At 44.6% G+C, this 18,303-nt stretch overlaps 1 protein-coding gene across 1 annotated transcript; it reads left to right on the top strand.

The window, feature by feature from the left end:
* The first annotated feature begins 254 nt into the window (after positions 1-254).
* On the top strand, positions 255-17,653 carry ak4 (adenylate kinase 4). The gene is given in 5 exon segments (XM_080196752.1): positions 255-324; positions 932-1,042; positions 7,463-7,625; positions 12,768-12,820; positions 17,502-17,653. Coding segments are annotated over 5 exon segments (549 nt in total).
* Positions 17,654-18,303: the final 650 nt, after the last annotated feature.

Here is an 18,303-nt window from a genome sequence, read left to right as displayed (position 1 = left end):
ATGACCCTTTGTCAAAGTAGAAACACCAGAATATCTAGTCAAATCTAAAATTCCGTATGATTAATTAAGTTACCTTTTTTGGAATGACATTTCACAGTTCAGGAGCCATGTTCACACAACATTGGATTTTTGTTATTTATGTTTATCCTTAGAACTCCTAATCCATTTCCAAAGCAGACACCCAACAGCCATTCTCCCTTATTTAAGGCTGCCTCATACTGTGTATTATACGCAGCCAACAAGATGGAGTGGTGATGTCTCCAACGGCTTCCATTGCTATCACACCGAGCCCAATTTCTAAGGAATGTGCAAGACACGATTCAGGTTCATCACTCGTTTCCGCAATGGCCTGATGTCCTGATTGCTCTAAATTCATTCAAATATTATATTATAATACCCTGAAAATATTCATCCAATCCCTGAAGGATTTAGCAGCAAATAAGGGGTTATGTTTAATATTTTCTCATTTTTACTTATAGTCCTGGTCTATCTCTGGTTGTCCAGCAAGGAATGTGACCTTACAGTAACAAAGGGGATTTGTAGCCTGAATGTGTGCATGCGAGAAGAGATACCCTGGTATCTTTATGGGGGTAGATTTACAACTTGATGTACAATTTCCCCAGTGCTAAATAGACCAACTTGTGAAAGCGTACTCCTGAAGACTGCTTCAATTGAACGTAGGAACCGTATTTGCAAGGTTGCTTGATCAGCTGCATGCTTTGAGCTAGTCCATTGTATCCAACCTGGAAAATTCCTCCCTGGTAGAAATTCTCCCTGCTAATTGTTGACTGGTTGTTCAGATCAAAGGACCCTTACTCTGTAAGGCTGGTTTTAAAGTGGCAATCCCTCCTACTACTCCTTTCACAATGCAATGGTCCATTTATACCTCTAACACCACACAAAAAAAATCTTCTTTCTTTAAATTCCACAGAAATATGGTTCCTGGTAAAACAATATCTAGACAGAGGGCATTTGGTGCCAGCTGCTCTAATGACCCAGCTGATGCGAGGAGAGCTTAAGAAGACATGGGAAAAGAGTGGCTGTTAAATGATAGGTATGCCACTTTGACATTTTCTCTTGTTGTCTTAAATATTTTATGCAGACACTTTGACCAGTTTAAGTCACACATTTACTCAATTGCTTCTACTTTATGAGACAGACAAAGGACTGTGATTCAAACTTTGCTTTATTAAAAGCACTCACAAGATAAAGAATCAATTCTTACACGATAAATTAACTTTCCACAAAATACATTAATTGCTTGAGAAATAGATATTACCCAGTCTAGTGAAATCAGTTGGGCTGTTTGATTTAATTCACTGAGCTCACAAACAACAGATGAGCTCAGGATCCTATTAGCACAAAGGTGAATCTTGCACACTGTCTTGCATCATCCCAGGTCACAGTAGATTTGTTGGTGTTGTCACTGGAGTTTATTCTCAAATGGCTGTTTTTTATCCCGCCTCCCCTCTTCAAATGTTCCCTGGCTTTCAGCCAATGGGGTGACAGAGCAGGGGTATCATAATACCCAATGAGGTTAGGCCAGATCATCCTAGTTGCACATATCTCTTTCCAGTGAGTCTGGCTGAAACTAAGGAATACAAAATCATAATGTCTTCCGACTGAGTACCTCCTGCTGGATTTCAGGCCAACTCTTCCATGGTGAAGTTTCAGCCTCTCTATTCAACGTATAAGGGGTTTGGATTCTGGCTTTGGGTCATAATAACTTCCCATGTTGAAATGAAGTGCCCCTGTTTAATATGCAAGACAGTTCTGGCATATGTCCCTGTTGGCTTTTGACCTGTGGTAACCCCATGGAAGCAGTTTTAGCTGCATTAATTTAAAGTGCCTAATTTTATGTTGGACATAATTTATCAGGCCGTTGTCCATTTGACCACATTGTGTTACTGTTCTAGGGTTCATTTTTAATCAAGTAACCCAGCAGGAAGTCCTCACTCCCTGAATAGGATGCCACAAGGTTGGAAAAAAGGGAGATGAATTAGAAAATAAAGTGACTAAGTGATGATAAATTTGTGCATTAAAGTCTTACAGATTGTAAAAGGAAAAAGCTCAGAAGGAAGGGATGATTTCTACATCTTTAAGTTTCTAGGAAAATGATTTAGAGGAGGAGATGGCAAGATGATATTGACTGTAATATTGTGATATTGCAAGGAGGTCAAAGAATAACCACAATAGAAATAATTAATCGGAAACTAGTATCCACCCCTGATAATTCAGTAAGAATTTGGGAATGGTACCTGACCTAGATGGATATTTACTCCATGCTTCCTACGCCCAGGGCCAAATCCAGGCTTCAACTCCTCACATGATCTGAACATATTTGGAGTATTTACTTCTGCCAGATTTTCACTTTCAAGTTTTAATTTAGGCCAATATATCTTGCAACCTGCTGTTCTCTGTGTGAGAGCAGGTTCTTTGACCATGGAGAGAGTCCAAGACAAGCGATGATCTTGTCCTCACCAAACATTCTATAACTCTAGCAGCAATTGTTCAACTGGCACAATTTGTGTGAAGAACGAACTCCTCTTTCTCCATCCTGAGCTCAGGAGAGGTAAAGCTAATTGCAAAGCATTTATAGCTATCCTGATTGAGATCAGCTAATCTAGCAAATCTAGATTTGATTTGATTTATTATTGTCACATGTACTAACATACAGTGAAAAGTATTGTTTCCTGTGTGCTAGGGTGTCACAGAGTGTAGGAAAAGTAGGTCCATTCAAAAGTCTGACTGCAGCAGGGAAAGAAGTTGTTCTTGAGTCAGTTGGTATGTGACCTCAGACTTTTGTATCTATTTCCCCAACGGAAGAAGATGAAAGAAAGAATGCCCGGGATGCATTGGGTCTTGATTATGCTGGCTACTTTGCTGAGACAGCAGGAAGTGTAGACAGAGTCAATGGATGACCTAGGGTGAGTACTGGGACCCATCCTAGTCATTCTTCCTCCATCCGAAATCAGTTTAGACATAGTCCTACACAATGTTCTACATTTCCTGTGGTATTATTTTTGATGGATTTGATGATTTAGGTGCGGATGAGGGGAGTGTAGAGTGTTCCAGATTTCCACCATACTTCATAAGAACATAAGAAATAGGAGCAGGAGCAGGCCATCTAGCCCTTCGAGCCTGCCCCACCATTCAATAAGATCATGACTGATCTGTTGTGGCTCAGTTCCACATTCCCGCCCTCTCCCCATAACCCTTAATCCCCTCGCTTATCAAAAACCCATCAACCCGCGTCTTAAAAATATTTAGCGAGGCAGCGTCCACCACTTCAACGGGCAGAGAATTCCAGAGATTCACCACCCTTTGAGTGAAGAAGTTCCTCCTCAACTCCGTTCTAAACCGCCCCCCCTTTATCTTGAGGCTGTGCCCCCTAGTCCTACTGTCCTTTCTGAGCGGGAAGAGTCTCTCCACCTCTATCCTATCCGTCCCATTCATCATCTTATACGTCTCAATGAGATCTCCCCTCATTCTTCTAAACTCCAACGAGTACAAGCCTAGTTTATTCAGCCTCTCCTCATAGCTCAACCCCCTCAACTCCGGTATCAGCCTAGTAAACCTCCTCTGCACTTCCTCCAAGGCCAAAATATCCTTGTGTAAGTGCGGCGACCAAAACTGCACACAGTACTCCAGCTGTGGCCTCACCAATGCCCTATACAGCTGCAGCAAGACCTCTCTACTTTTATATTCAATCCCCCTCGCTATGAAGGCCAGCATCCCATTAGCCTTCCTGACTACCTGCTGCACCTGCAGGCTGGGTTTTTGCGACTCATGCACAAGGACCCCGAGGTCCCTCTGCACCGTCGCCTGCTGCAGTTTTTCGCCCCGTAAGTAATAGTCCTTCCTACCATTCTTCCTACCAAAGTGGACCACCTCGCACTTGCCAACATTAAATTCCATTTGCCAGTTCCTGGCCCATTCGCCCAGCCTATCTAGATCCTTCTGCAGACTCTCCACACCCTCCGCGCAATTTGCCGTTCCACCAATCTTGGTGTCATCAGCAAATTTCGACACCATACACTCGGTTCCCTCCTCCAGATCATCTATATAATTGGTGAATAGCTGAGGCCCCAGCACCGACCCCTGGGGCACTCCACTAGTCATCAACCGCCAATCCGAATAGCACCCATTGACCCCCACTCTCTGCCTCCTATTTGACAACCAATCCTCTATCCACGCTAACACCCTACCCCCAACTCCATGCCCCCTTTCCTTCTGCAATAACCTCTTGTGAGGTACCTTGTCAAACGCCTTCTGAAAATCAAGAAAGACCACATCCACCGGCTCTCCTCTATCCACCGCCCTAGACACCTCCTCATAGAACTCCAATAAATTTGTCAGACACGACTTCCCCTTAACGAAACCGTGCTGCGTCTGCTCTATCAAGCAATTCCCCTCAAGATGCCTCGCCATTTCCCTCTTGATGACCGATTCTAACATTTTACCTACAACAGATGTTAAACTAACCGGCCTATAATTCCCTGCCTTTTGCCTGCCACCCTTCTTAAACAACGACGTAACATTAGCCTCATGTGGAGGAAATGTATCCTGAAATTTAAGGGGACTTGTCTTTGTTCTGCAGTCTCCCACCCTATTAAGTCCTTCAAACATCTTAAACACCTCAATTTGAATATCTCTCAGTCTTCTTTACTCAAGGAGACACAAGTCTAATCTACGTGACAGGACAGGCAATGCAACGTGGGAGGGAAGAGAAATCAAGAAGTGTGAAATTTGAGCAGTGCTATGCACTGGCGTCAATTTCACAAAGGCGCCACAGGCTACCACATGCACAGTTCTTACAGTTTTCTTCAATGATGAATGCTGGTTGGAATGGTAATGCTATTTGTCTCTGGGGAAACTGGCAGTCTGCATAGCATTGGTTTGAAGTTTTTCCCAGAACAGTTTATTCAAAGTATGTTCTTATATACCACTTAGAAACAACTATGCAAATTGTCTTCAAATTCTCCTGGTCACGGCAGACCCAAACAAGAACAGGGAGAAAATAAACTGAAGAATTGGGAGAGCATTTATTTATTAGTGTCACATGTAGGCTTACATTAACACTGCTATGAAGTTACTGTGAAAATCCATTAGTTGCCACACTCTGGGGCCTGTTTGAGTACACTGAGGGAGAATTTAGTATGACCAATGCATCTAACCAGCATGTCTTTCGGACTGTGGGAGGAAACTGCAGCACCCAGAGGAAACCACACTGACATAGCGAGAACGTTTAGGACCCTTGCCGCTTGTCATTTTCATAAATGACCTGGATGAGGAAGCGGAGGGATGGGTTAGTAAGTTCACCGATGATACGAAGGTTGATGGCGTTGTGGGTAGTCTGGAGGGATGTCAGAAGTTGCAGCATGACATAGATAGGATGCAAGACTGGGCGGAGAAGTGGCAGATGGACTTCAACGTGGATAAATGTGTAGTGGTCCATTTTGGCAGGACCAACGGGATGCAGGAGTACAATATCAAGGGTAGGAGTCTTAGCTGGGTTGAAGAGCAGAAGGATCTTGGGGTCCGGGTCCATAGGACTCTTAAATCGGCCTCACAGGTGGAGAATGTGGTCAAGAGGGTGTATGGTGTACTGGCCTTCATTAATCGAAGGATTGAGTTTAGGAGTCGGGAGGTAATGCTGCAACTTTATAAGACCCTTGTCAGACCCCAATTGGAGTACTCTGCGCAGTTCTGGTTGCCTCACTACAGGAAGGATGTGGAAGCTATTGAAAGGATGCAGAGGAGATTTACGAGGATGTTGCCTGGATTGGGAGGCATGCCTTATGAAGATAGGTTGAGGGAGCTAGGTCTCTTCTCCCTGGAGAGATGAAGGTTGAGAGGCAACCTGATAGAGGTTTATAAAATGTTGAGAGGAATAGATAGGGTGGATTCTTGGAGGCTATTTCCCAGGGCTGAAATGGTTGCTACGAGAGGACACAAGATTAAGGTGCTGGGAAGCAAGTACAGAGGAGATGTTAGGGATAAGTTTTTCACTCAGAGGGTGGTGAGTGAGTGGAATCGGCTGCCATCGGTGGTGATAGAGGCGAACTCGCTGGGGTCTTTTAAAAGACTTCTGGATGAGTATATGGGATCTAATGGCATTGGGAGTTACAGATAGTTCTACGGCTTGGTAGGCATAGAACATAGAACATAGAACATAGAACATTACAGCGCAGAACAGGCCCTTCGGCCCACGATGTTGCGCCGACCAGTTACAAAAACAATGACCCACTAGCCTATACCAATCCCTTTTCGTCCATAAACCTATCCATAGATGTGATCGGCGCAACTTGTGGGCCGAAGGGCCTGTTTGTGCTGTAGTGTTCTATGTTCAATGTTCTACGTAACGTGCAGACTCTGCCCAGACAGCAATCTGGGAATTGAAGCTGGGTCCTTGGCACTGTGAGGCAGCAATGCTAACCACTGTACTGCCCACGTTGAAGCCACTTACCCTTATGACTGGTTGGTAATGATTTAATTACATCAATTTTAGTTTCAATGTACTTTATTTCATCATTTGCAGAGTTCTGGATATTCCTTCTTACATGGTTAGGCTGAGACCCAGACAAGATTGATTGCATCACACCATTTCCTGCCCACTATCTTCACAGTTCCTTTAGTGTTGATATTTTGCCTACTTCACAAAGTTACACCATTTAAATTCTCCTAGTAACCATCGGATGAATTAAATCATCAGATCTGCGACACTGATCGATATGGAATTTAGGTATAAAGACACAAAGAACATCTGATATTTGATCCCAATTAGGGTGGCAGCGCGGATGCTGCTCTTTGTGCTCCTGGGCTTGGGAGGATAAGAACTTGATGAGCTTGATTGTAATGCCTATCATTGCCAATTAGTTTGCTAACAGCATCAGTCCTTAACAGATGTAATTACACTTAAATGTGTCAAGCTATTTGCACATGACGTTATTAGAATAAAGTTGAGGCACAATATTTGATAAGCATTTAGATAAGCACTTGAATTGCCACAGCATATAAGGCTACGAACCATGTGCTGGAAAATGTGGTTGGAGTAAATAGGTGCTTGATGGCCAGTACAGATATGATGGGTTGAAGGGCCTCTTTCTGTGTTGTAAAACTATGGTGGAATTTTACCATCCCACCCGCCGCAGGAATTGGAGCAAGCGAGGGGCGGGCCACAGGAAGATGCATTGAACTTGGGCAGGATTTAATGGTATCGGGATGAGCAAAGCTGTAAAATCCCACCCTGTGATTTTTTTATCTCTATGACAATTTTATAAGCTTTCCCTTTCCTACACAATGTTTCCAAATCATCTTTTTATAGATATATAGTAGTTGAGTCATGAATTTCGAAAAGCAGAGGAGCTTTTCCTCTGAAGTTTGGCAGAGCAGCTCCTCCTGCTGGTTTCACTGTCAAACTATAGGCTGCGAACATGATCCCTTTCTCCTCTGTGCTCAGATTTTCCCCATACACTTTCCGAGGCTAAAACACTTAGCTGCATGTACAAGCATGATCTTGTCATTCGCTTGAACATCCCGCTTGAAACAAGGAAGCAGAGACTCAGTTTTTGATGGATTCACCCATCGAGTGGAAGAGTGTACAACATGGGACCCATGTGCAGGTAAGTGACAGATAGCCACCCTTTTTTGCTAGCAAACCTGCTTTTAGCGCCTAATGTCGAATGGAAATGATATTGTTTTCATTTGGACTATCACAACATTTACACCCTAGGGATCTTTAAGATGTGGGCGGTACGGTGGGACAGTGGTCAGCACTGCTGCCTCACAGCACCAGGAACCCGGGTTCAATTCCCGGCTTGGGTCACTGTGTGTGTGGAGTTCACAAATTCTCCCTGTGTCTGTGTGGGTTTCCTCTGGATGCCACGGTTCCCTCCCACAGTCCAAAGTTGCACAGGTTAGGTGGATTGGCCGTGCTAAATTGCTCCTTAGTGTCAGGAGGACTAGCAAGAGTAAATGCATGGGGTTATGGGGATAGGGTCTAGGTAGGATTGTGGTCAGCCAGGCTTGATGGGCCAAATGGCCTGCTTCTGCACTATATGTTTCTGTATAGCTACCTGACCCAATTAATTAAAATGTGATCTTAATTCAAAATGATTAAGAGATCAACAAATATCAAAATACTTATAATGTTCTCTAACTTAAGAGTTGTATTGAACAGTGCAGCTTGGGTTGATGTCAGTGGTCTCCAAACTGCTGCATTGCTGATCACTGTGAGTTACTCACCAGAATCCTGGGAGGTGAGAGGAAAATCAGAGACAGATCATAGCAACAGGACAGGACTCTGGATCAGGAGGAGGCTATTTGACCCTTCAAGCCTGTTCCATCTTTTAATAAGATCACAGCTAATCTGACTGTGGTTTCAACACCACTCTCCTGTCTGCATCCAATAACATTTCACTCCTTTATCTAACAATAACCTATTTAACTCAGCCTTAAATAATGACTGAGTCTCCACTACTTTCTTGGGAAAAACATTCCACGACCCTCTGAAAGAAAGCATTTCTCCTCATCTCCATCTTAGAAGGGTGATCTCTTATTTTTCAACTGTGTCTCCTACTTCTGGTCTCCCCACAAGAGGGAAGAACTTCCTATCCACCCTATCAAGTCCTCTTAGGATCTTATTTATTTCAATAAGATGACCTCTCTTAACTCTAAATGGACAAAGGCACAATCTATTTAACCGTTCTTCATAAGATAAGCCCTTTATCCAAGTACAGGTTGAGTGAACCTTCTCTGAACTGTTTTGAACATAATTACATCCTTTCTCAAAAAAAGAGACAAAAACTGTGGCCATGATTTTACCAGCTTGTCCTGTCCAGGTTTGCACCCAATTTCTTGGCTCCTGTTATCTTTCTGGCACCAAATATCTGGCGCATTCAGCCTCCCACCCATTTCCTGTGAGAGACTGAATAATTTATTTAAATCATCTTTGACATACAATTAGTGAGCCTGTGACACAATTGTCCGGGCTCACTTGCCTTTGTGGCTTTGCTGGTGAGGAAAACACCTGGTCCCCAGCAATGGGGAACAGTTGTGTTGGCCTTGCCGGTAGAATCAGAGGCCAGTGAGGCCCCCCTTGGGAGGTCAAGGGCAAGGATGGGGTGCCCATTGGGCAGTGCCAGCCTGACACCTTGGCAGTGCCCACCACCAACCTTGGCATTGTCCACTGGGCAATACCTGAGGGCAGGGCATGAGGAGGACAGGGAGGGGGCTCCGCTGCCACCCTGAATGCAATCAGTACGTGCAGGGGAGGTCCATGACCACAATGCAGGTGATCAATGTAAGCATGGAGTCACTCTGCAGGCGATCAGTATGGGGAGGGAAGGGGCGCTCATGGCCACTCTGTAGGTGATTGGCAGAGGGGAGGGGCTGTGATCAGTCTGGGTGGAGGGGGTCGGGGCAATATTTCCGGGTGGTGTGGGACTCACAATTAGCCGCTGGCCCCCATGATAGTTGGGCGGTGGGGTTCATTGAGGCTGAGCAGCAGAGGCATGACAGATCTCTCTCTCTGTCAGGCCTCTGCTGTCGCAATTGTGCACGTGCAATCAGAGGTCTGCAGACGCACAATAGCTCCCTTTGCTGCTAGAGCAAGCTGGCTAGTGATTTAAGTCCTGCCCACTGCCTCTAGTGGCTAGAAATGGTCTAGTCCATTCTTATCATAGATAAAATTCAAAGTAAAAACTTGCCCAAAAAAACAGATCTGAAACTCACCTGTGTTCACACTAGCTGGACACTTAGAAATTTTCTTGTAAAATCACCCCCTACGTTTCAATGTACCAATTGTACTTTAGATGTGGTCTTACCAAAACCCAAAACTACTGCAGTAAAACCTCCCTACTTTTATATTCCATTTCCCTTGTTATAAGCATCAAACTTCCTCATCACTTGATGTATCTGCATACTAACTGTTTATGATTCACGAACAAAGATTCCTAGATGATGCCTTAATACTGAGTTACAGTCATAGAGTCACAAAGGTTTACAGCACGAAAACAGTTCCTTCGACCCGACTTGTCTACGCCACCCAGTTTTTAACCATTAAGCTTGTACCAATTGTCCACTTTTGGCCCATATCCTTCTATACCCTTCTTACCCATGTAACTGTCTAAATGCTTTTTAAACAACAAAATTTTACTCATCTCCACCACTGCCCCTGCCAGCTTGTTCCAGACACTCTCCACTCTCTGTGTGAAATAATTGCCCCTTTGGACCATTTTGCATCTCTTCCCTCTCACCTTAAACTTATGCCCTCTAGTTTTAGACCCCCTACCTTTGGGGAAAGATGTTGAGTTCTGCAATCTGTCTCCATTTGCATAGTGGATTGTATTATTTCTGCCAAAGTGGACAAATTCACATTTTCTAACATTATAGTTCATTTGCTAAATTTCTGCCCACTCACTTAACGTATCTATATATCTTTGAAGACGCTTTGCCTCCACTTAACAACTTACTTTTCTACATATCTCAACATCATCAGCATAATTAGCTCCCATTTATTTGGTCCCTTTGTCCATGACACTGATGTAGAATGTAAATTGTTTGAGGCCCCCCACTAGCTATAGCTTGTTAACCTGAAAAAGACCCATTTAGCCTGAACCTTGCTTCCTATTTGCCAACCAACCTTTATCCAAGCTAATATGTTACTCCTGCACCATGAACTGTTGTTCTGTGCAGTGATCTTTGATGTGACATGGTGTCACTATCTTTTGGAAATCCAAGTACACCACATCTACAGGTTGGGCAGAATTTTCCCAAAAGATTTTTAAGTGTCATAACGGTGAGAGAAATGGGGAGAACCACGTCAGTCTCCCAGGCGCACTCCATACCGCAATCTTTTGATATTTAGTGCAATGAAAGAGCCTCCATGTGAACCATGCCGTTATGGAGTCTGCAGGTGTGTGACTCAGCCCACATGGCCATAGCTGTGTGCTGTTAAGCAGGTGCAGCTGCATTTACACACTTCCACTGCAGTCAAAGCCAGTCAGGCCAAGGAGATGGCCCCACCCAGAGCAGCCCCACGCTTTACAGCAGCAGAGTTGGGATGGCTACTGGATGCTGTGGAGGAAAGGAGGGCCATCTTCTTCCCCCAAGATGGCTGATGACCAAGAGGTCAGGCTGGCAATGCAGCCTGGGAAAGGGTGGCAGCAGCAGTGAGTGCCCATGAACTGGCACGGAGGATTGGTGGTCAGTGCCACAAGAAAATGAATGACCTTGTTCGGGCATCAAAGGTGAGCGCACATCCTGTCTTGCCATCAGTCCCGTCCGTCGTGTCTGGAATGTCCATGTTGATGCATTCCCTGACACCCTGCAGCCTTCCAGCTATCAGGCTTTCAGTCCCCCCTTTTGTCCCTGAAGGAGAAGATGGCCCATAACAGGAGGGAGTAGGAGAAGACAGGCGATGGAGTTCCTGAGCTGAGTCCACTGACTTCTTTCAACAAGTGTGTGCTGGAACTGTCAGGGGAGGCAGAGGAGAGAGCTGTGGCCAACAGTCAGGTTGGCGGGCTCCACAGCAGGAAGGAGCCACAAAACCTTTATTCAAGCTGCCTGAATACCTATCCCTTCCTTTCAATGAGCTGTGCACCTCCTTTTGAGAGGGTCGGGCCCTCGGGAGGCAGCACCCCCACGGCAACCCCTGTGCTTCCAATCAATACCCCGGAGGAAAGCACTGACCAGTCTACACAGGCATCACATGCAGCTACCACCAGCGTAGATACAGTCACCTCAGGTGGGACATCTTAGTGGTGAGATTTCTAGATGCTCTCTGGTGAGCACCACACAGCTGTACATCACATCAGGTGAAGATGGGAATGCCTGAGGGCCCGCACAGGCAAGAAGATCTGCTGGAGCCAAGGAAGCAGTTGGCCCCCAGTCAGATGCAGAGCTGCTGGGATTAGTTCTCCAGAAGCTGCTGGACATGTAGAGTCAAGGATTGCAGAAGAGGCTGTCAGCAACATTCCTGAATCTGCAAAGCTGTTTGGTGGAGTCCCACAACCTCCAGGTGCAGGAGGTGGTGGCAACATTGCATGGCACCCAGGTCAACACTGCAAGGGTGGCAACCACAGTGGAAAGCCTTGCGCAGGAAATGGTAGCCATTGGTGGCAGTGTTCAAGGCATGACCCAGTCACAGAGGATTAACCTTAAGGGGATCTAGAGCATGGCCCAGTCTCGGAAGGCTATTGCTGAGGGACTCCAGAGCTTGAGCCAGATTCCAGAAGGGTATCGCTGGTGGATTTCACGCCATGGTACAGACACAGTTGGGCTTCCAGGACTGGCAGCGCCAGGTGACACAGAGGCTTTTGGAGCTCAATCCAGTTGCCCTTCCACCCCATGGAGTGTTCCTGGAATCCATGGGCACCCTGAGGGAAGAGGAAAAGCTTGAGCCTATGACAGAGCCTTCTACCCAGGAAATTCTGGCTGTCTCCAGCCTTTCTGAATCTCCCCTTACTGACACTGGTGCATTTCATTAGCAGCAGGCTGAACAGTGTGGCACACCTACTGCCCTGACACCCAAAAGTTAGCCAGGGCTGCCTGCAACGGCATCATAGGGCATGGGGAATGGGACACAGCTGACCACGCTCCTTCTGATGTGCATCTTTGGGGATCATCTAGACAGAATGGTAGGTCACATAAGATTATAACGTTATAGGGTCACAAAGATGGCACAGGTGAAGGCAGTCACTGTAGTTACGGATAGGCAATATGCACCGTAAACAATCACTATTAACTGTTCTTGCACTCCACAGCTTTGACTGTTCTGTTTGTGATCCGACTGCAACAGGGAGTTTCGAACTCTACTGTAACCATAGAGACTCTACTGTAACCATAGAGAGTCTTGTTCAACGCAAGAGACTCCCTTTGGCCCACTGAGTGTGCACCAACGATACCTACCACTGGACTCATGTGGATCCAGTTCCAAGCACTGGTGCCAGATTCTTGACTACAATGGCAATCAAAGCATTCATCCAAAAACTCCATTAGGGCTGTGTGGCTGTTGGCCCCCACTGACTCAGGCCTCAGCATTCTGAGCTCCTCTGCCCCAGTCCCCCCTGCTGTCCAAGCAGTCCCAGCAATGGGGGTCATGTAGGCCCACAGTGACAGACAGCGTGGGATGGCATCCCCAGCACCAACCAGAGCCTAGGATGGTCGCCCCCCCCACCCAACATCATCTCCCAATGCCCAGGGTATTGGGCCATACGGTGATACTCCTGACCCTCACTCAGACATGGGCCCAAACACCAGTGTGCAATTAGAGGACAGGTAGGAGTCAGACTTGTGTTACACCAAAGCAGCATCGTGAGTCGTCACCACCCTCCTGCCTTGACCATCAACTTGCTAACGCAACCAACCCAGGCCCATCACCTAATGTGATGCCAATGAGGCCCACAGTGGGGCGTGTGGACAAGGGGTCTAGGTTGGAATTGGGGGTTGGAACTGCAGGCTACCACGCCTCCTAGTCAGAGAATCTTGTGACGATGAGGGCCTTCCTTGTTGGACCCTTGCAGCCGCCTCTCCTCACCTTTGGCTCTTCCTCAGTCTCATCTTCCACATCCTCCCGGTCTGCCTCCTCCTCAGGGGGTCTGCCTGGTTTCCCCATCTCCTCCTCCAACACCTCCATGATGTCTCCTTGCTGCTGTGCCAGGTTGTAGAGTGCACAGCGTACAACGATGATGTGGGAGATCCTTGGGGGAGACCACACTTTTTAAGAGCACTACTAATTGGTGCCAGTGTAAAGGGGAGCATCCAGGAGGGTGGCAGCATGCATATTGAACTCACTAATGTTATTGAAATCCAGTTAATCTTATAATAATGAACTACGCACCACTTAAAAGGAGCTGGGAGGATCACAAGCTATTTGGCACTGGCCACGAATTGAATGTTTAGCATGGCACGCTAGTTTTCCAGCTTGCCACGCTGTTCTCTGGGCACGATGAGGTTGTAAAAGCATGCCCGTTGTCTTTTAGCCACCTTGCCTCCTAATAGAACTCTAACGAGAGCTTGTGGCTTTCTAAATAGCATGCTATAATCTCCTTATTAAGCGGATTCTAACAAGTTCCCTATGACAAATGTTAGGTTAACTGGCTCATGGTATTTTCAATCTCCATCCTTTCTTGAATATAGGAGCTACATTTGCTATTTTCCAAACTCCTGGGACCCTTCCAGAATCAAAGGAACTTAAGAATATTATAACCAATGCCTCTGCAACTGCTTCTTTTAAGACGCTAAGATGCAGACAGTCAGGTCCTAAGGACAGGTCAACCTCTCAGTCTAATAGTTTCCCCAGTAGCTTTTCCCTGATGATGGTGATTGCGGTTGATTGCTTTCTAAATATCTGCCACGTCCCTCCCTTTCACTTCTTGATGTTCATATATCTTTGGGATATTTTCAAAGTCACAGAATTTACAGCATAGAAGTTGGCATTTCTGTCCATCGTGTCTATGCTGGCCAACAAACACCTATCTATCATGATCCCATTTTCCAGCACTTGGTCGGTAGCCTTGTATTCTGTGGCAGTTCAAGTGTTCATCAAAATACTTCTTAAATGTTGTGATAATTCCTGCATCTACCACCTACAGTTCAAGATTCCCATCACTCTCTGGCTGAAAAAGGTTTTCCTCAAATCCCCTTTAAATTCCCTGCTCCTTGCAGGGAAATCTATGTTTGCTAGTTATTGACCCCTCTACAATGGGGAAAAGTTTTTTCTAGCTTCTCTATCTATGCCCCTCACAATTTTGTACACCTCGATCATGTTCCCCCTCAGCCTTCCCTGCTCTAAGGAAAATAACCCTAGCTTATCCAGCCTCTCTTCATAGCTGAAACATTCCAGCCTAGACAAGGTGCTGGTGAATCTTCTCTATACTCTTTCTAGTGCGATCATATCCTCTCTATAGTGTGGCAGTCGGAACTGTACACAGTACTGTAGCTGTGACCTAATGAGATTTTTATACAGCTACATCAGATTGTCCCTGCTCTTATATTGTATGCCTTGGCTAATAAAGACAAATATCCCATCTGCCTTCTTAATCACCTTATCTGTCTGTCATTTTTTTGACATTGAAGACAAACAAAAGAATACCTGTTCAATGCTTCTGCTGTTAATTGCTCATACTCACGCTTTAGAGGATCAACATTGGCTTTTAAAATCTTTTTCCTTTTGAATACTCATCAAAACACTTGCTATTTGTCTTAATATTTTTAGCTGGCTTTCTATCACACTCAACTTTCTCCCTTTGCTTTTTTATTCATTTTTTTCCTGTTTCTTAAAAATCTGTCATGGATTTTGGCAGAATTGTACTGTATTTCATTTGAGATGAAATTATTCTTAACTTACGTAGTCAGCCATTGATGATGTATCCTTCACAAAGAGTCTTCCTTTCTCATTGGGATGAATTTTTGCTGAGAGCTATTAAATATTTCCTTAAAAGGTCTTCCACTGCATTTATACCTTCTCACCTTGTGGCTTCCTAGTTCACTTTAGCCAAATCTGCCTTCAGACCCTTATCATTATCTTTATTAAGGTTTAGTACACAAGTCTTAGATCCACATTTCTTACCTTCAAATTGAGCATGCAATTCAATCACATTAATTTAGCCCCTATTTGCTCATACTCCAAGCAGAACTCCTTTCTTAATTCAAGTTATGTCATTGGTGCCGACATGGACCACAACAACGGAATCCTCATCCTCTCAACATAAGTATCTATTCCCTGACTATACTGTCCCCTACTACTACATTCCTGCAGCTTGAATTGCTTCCTGTACATGGCGTCATGGTCCATTTCCTCATCCATCTTGCAGCCTCCACTCTCATTTATTAAAGTTGAAAGACCATTGAATATGTAGGTTAATTGCAAAGGCTGAGGCTCCTCCACTTTTACCTTCTCAATCCGTCTGCCTCAGTCATACCTTCCCATCCTGATCACTAACTAAATCAAACAATCCTAGCCTAAGGGGTGTGACTACCTTCTGGAACAAAATCTCCAGGTAACTTTCCCTCTCCCTGATGCATCCTAGTGTCCAGAACTCAGTCTTCAGTCATTGACTCTGAGCCTAAACTCCTCAAGCTGCAGAAGTGGCTGCCATATGTCAGAGGCATGTCAGGAGTCTGATGGGGAGGACATGCATGTTGGAAATCAGGTAGGGGGAGGAGGGGGGGACTAGAAAGGTCCTGATGCCAACAACCTGTGTCAGGGTGGGGTGGGGGAACATATTGCCGATGAGAGTGGGATCCCAATGTCTGTGGGGGAGAGAGGGGCTCTCTCAGTACACCGAGAGATCGGGGCACCCTTGCTAAACAGCGCCCGAGTGTTCTGAAGCTGAGCTGAAGTGGCATGTTTAGGCCCTGCACACAATACCGGTGCAAAACTCCCAACTCTCTAAAAACAGTGACTGAGTGTGGGAGGATTGCGGTGCTGAGTGTACCTGAAAGGCCAGCATAGATTGTTCCATTATTTTCACTGTTATGACACTTAGAAATGTTTTGGGAGAATTCCACTCCAATCTCTGATAAGTCACCATCTATCTTAGCTTCCTGCTCAGGCAATGAATGCTGTTGAACCAAGTACTTTCAGCTGATTGACTGATAACTGCAACTGCCAGGCATCTCCTTCTCTCAGGAAGTGGATGTACTAGGATTCAGGTTCAGAAGTGTTCAGAGAGTGGACTGGGGACACAACATTCTGTGGATCCTTTCACTTACGTAGATTGCCTGATGTGAGAAAGCTCAAGGAGCAGGCAAAGTGGCAAGCATTGCTGCCTCACATCACCAGGGACCCGGGTTTGATTCCTGGCTTGGCTCATTGTCTGTGTGGGTTTCCTCCAGGGCCTCCAGTTTCCTCCCACAGTCCCAAAGGCATGCTGGTTAGGTGCATTGGCCATACTAAATTCACCCTCAGTGTACTTAAACAGGCAACTAGGGGATTTTCACAATAACTTTGTTGCAGTGTTAATATAAGTCTACTAATGACTTTAATAAAAAAAAACAAAATAAGTTTAAAAACATACAATATTACCCTAGCAGAAAATAAAATCCCTTGATTATATTCTAAAGTCATATCTAAGTTCTGTCATAATACTTGATGAAATGGCACGAGAAACCAGTCTGTGTTATAACTAATCATGTTATGAAGAATTAATCTTCAACACCTTGGTCCAAGCAAAAACTTTTAAAGAACTGCGTTAATTATATGTTTAACCATCCGTAATTAAGAAGGAAAATATAAGTAATGTTCAAGACTAACAGAAATACAACCGGCAGCTGATCTTGTTTACCACAACATGCAAGATCAGAGATTCTGCTGTCCTCCCACGTTCCAGCTATAAATAAAGATTTTAAATATGAAGGTGTTTCTTCTGTTCTCCTTTAAACCAGGATGTTGTCTATTTCATTGATATAATACTGTCACTAACAGTACTGTTGTGAAGAATTTTTCATGACAAACACTTCTTCATTGTGATTTAACTTAATTTTTTCCATGCAAGCAATTAATGACATTACTGAGAAGATTTTAATCCAGCATAATGATGACAAGCCAGAAGTGGTTGCATCCAGATTGCCTCAGTACAAAGACATTGCAAAACCAGTTATAGATTTTCACAATTTAGTAATACAAGACATTTCTAACATGGTGTAGCACAATGTCCTAAAGTGCTTCACAGCTCAAGGTAAGAACTGAGCAGAAATTGAGAGAAATTTAAGGATGGTGTATAATGAGGGAAATTTAATGGAGGCTTTGGGAAGGATGAAGCAAGGCTAAGTGATAAATGTGAATTCTACCCTTACCTTGATTTGATTAGAATAAATCAAGTGATGATTTACTAACTCATGCACTCTCATTCATACCTTTGGCTCACTCTCCCTTTTAAGTGCAAAGCTATTTGTTAGCTTCAACTATGAATGGGCAACAACTGATTCTACATTGAAATATTTTTGCCATTAACCTCTCCCAGCCCCTCCCTAATTACTTTCATTAATTGGTAAAGAGCTGCAATTTATACAAGCACAGTACTGAGACTGAGTCTTCTGGAGCAAAGAAGGTAGATTTAAGAGAGCTCACATTATTAGTGAATAGGGTAAGATCATTTCTTTCAGTTGTAATATCTGCAATAAGAGGCCATTGATATAAAATTATCACTTAAAGTGAAAAATAAAAACTGTTAAGAAAAATTCTCTCTGCAGAGAGTCTTGGGAGCATAAAATGTTTGGCCAAAGAGAAAAATTGAGGCAAGGACAAGTGTTTGTTCTTGGATTTCAATACAGATTAGATTCCATTTATTGCCCAAC

The sequence above is a fragment of the Carcharhinus amblyrhynchos genome, chromosome 9 (genome assembly GCF_965287045.1).
Source record: "Carcharhinus amblyrhynchos chromosome 9, sCarAmb.v2.hapA, whole genome shotgun sequence".
Taxonomy (NCBI): Eukaryota; Metazoa; Chordata; class Chondrichthyes; order Carcharhiniformes; family Carcharhinidae; genus Carcharhinus; species Carcharhinus amblyrhynchos.
The sequence above is the reverse complement of the archived record's forward strand: the minus strand, read 5'-3'. Positions and strand labels throughout refer to the sequence as shown.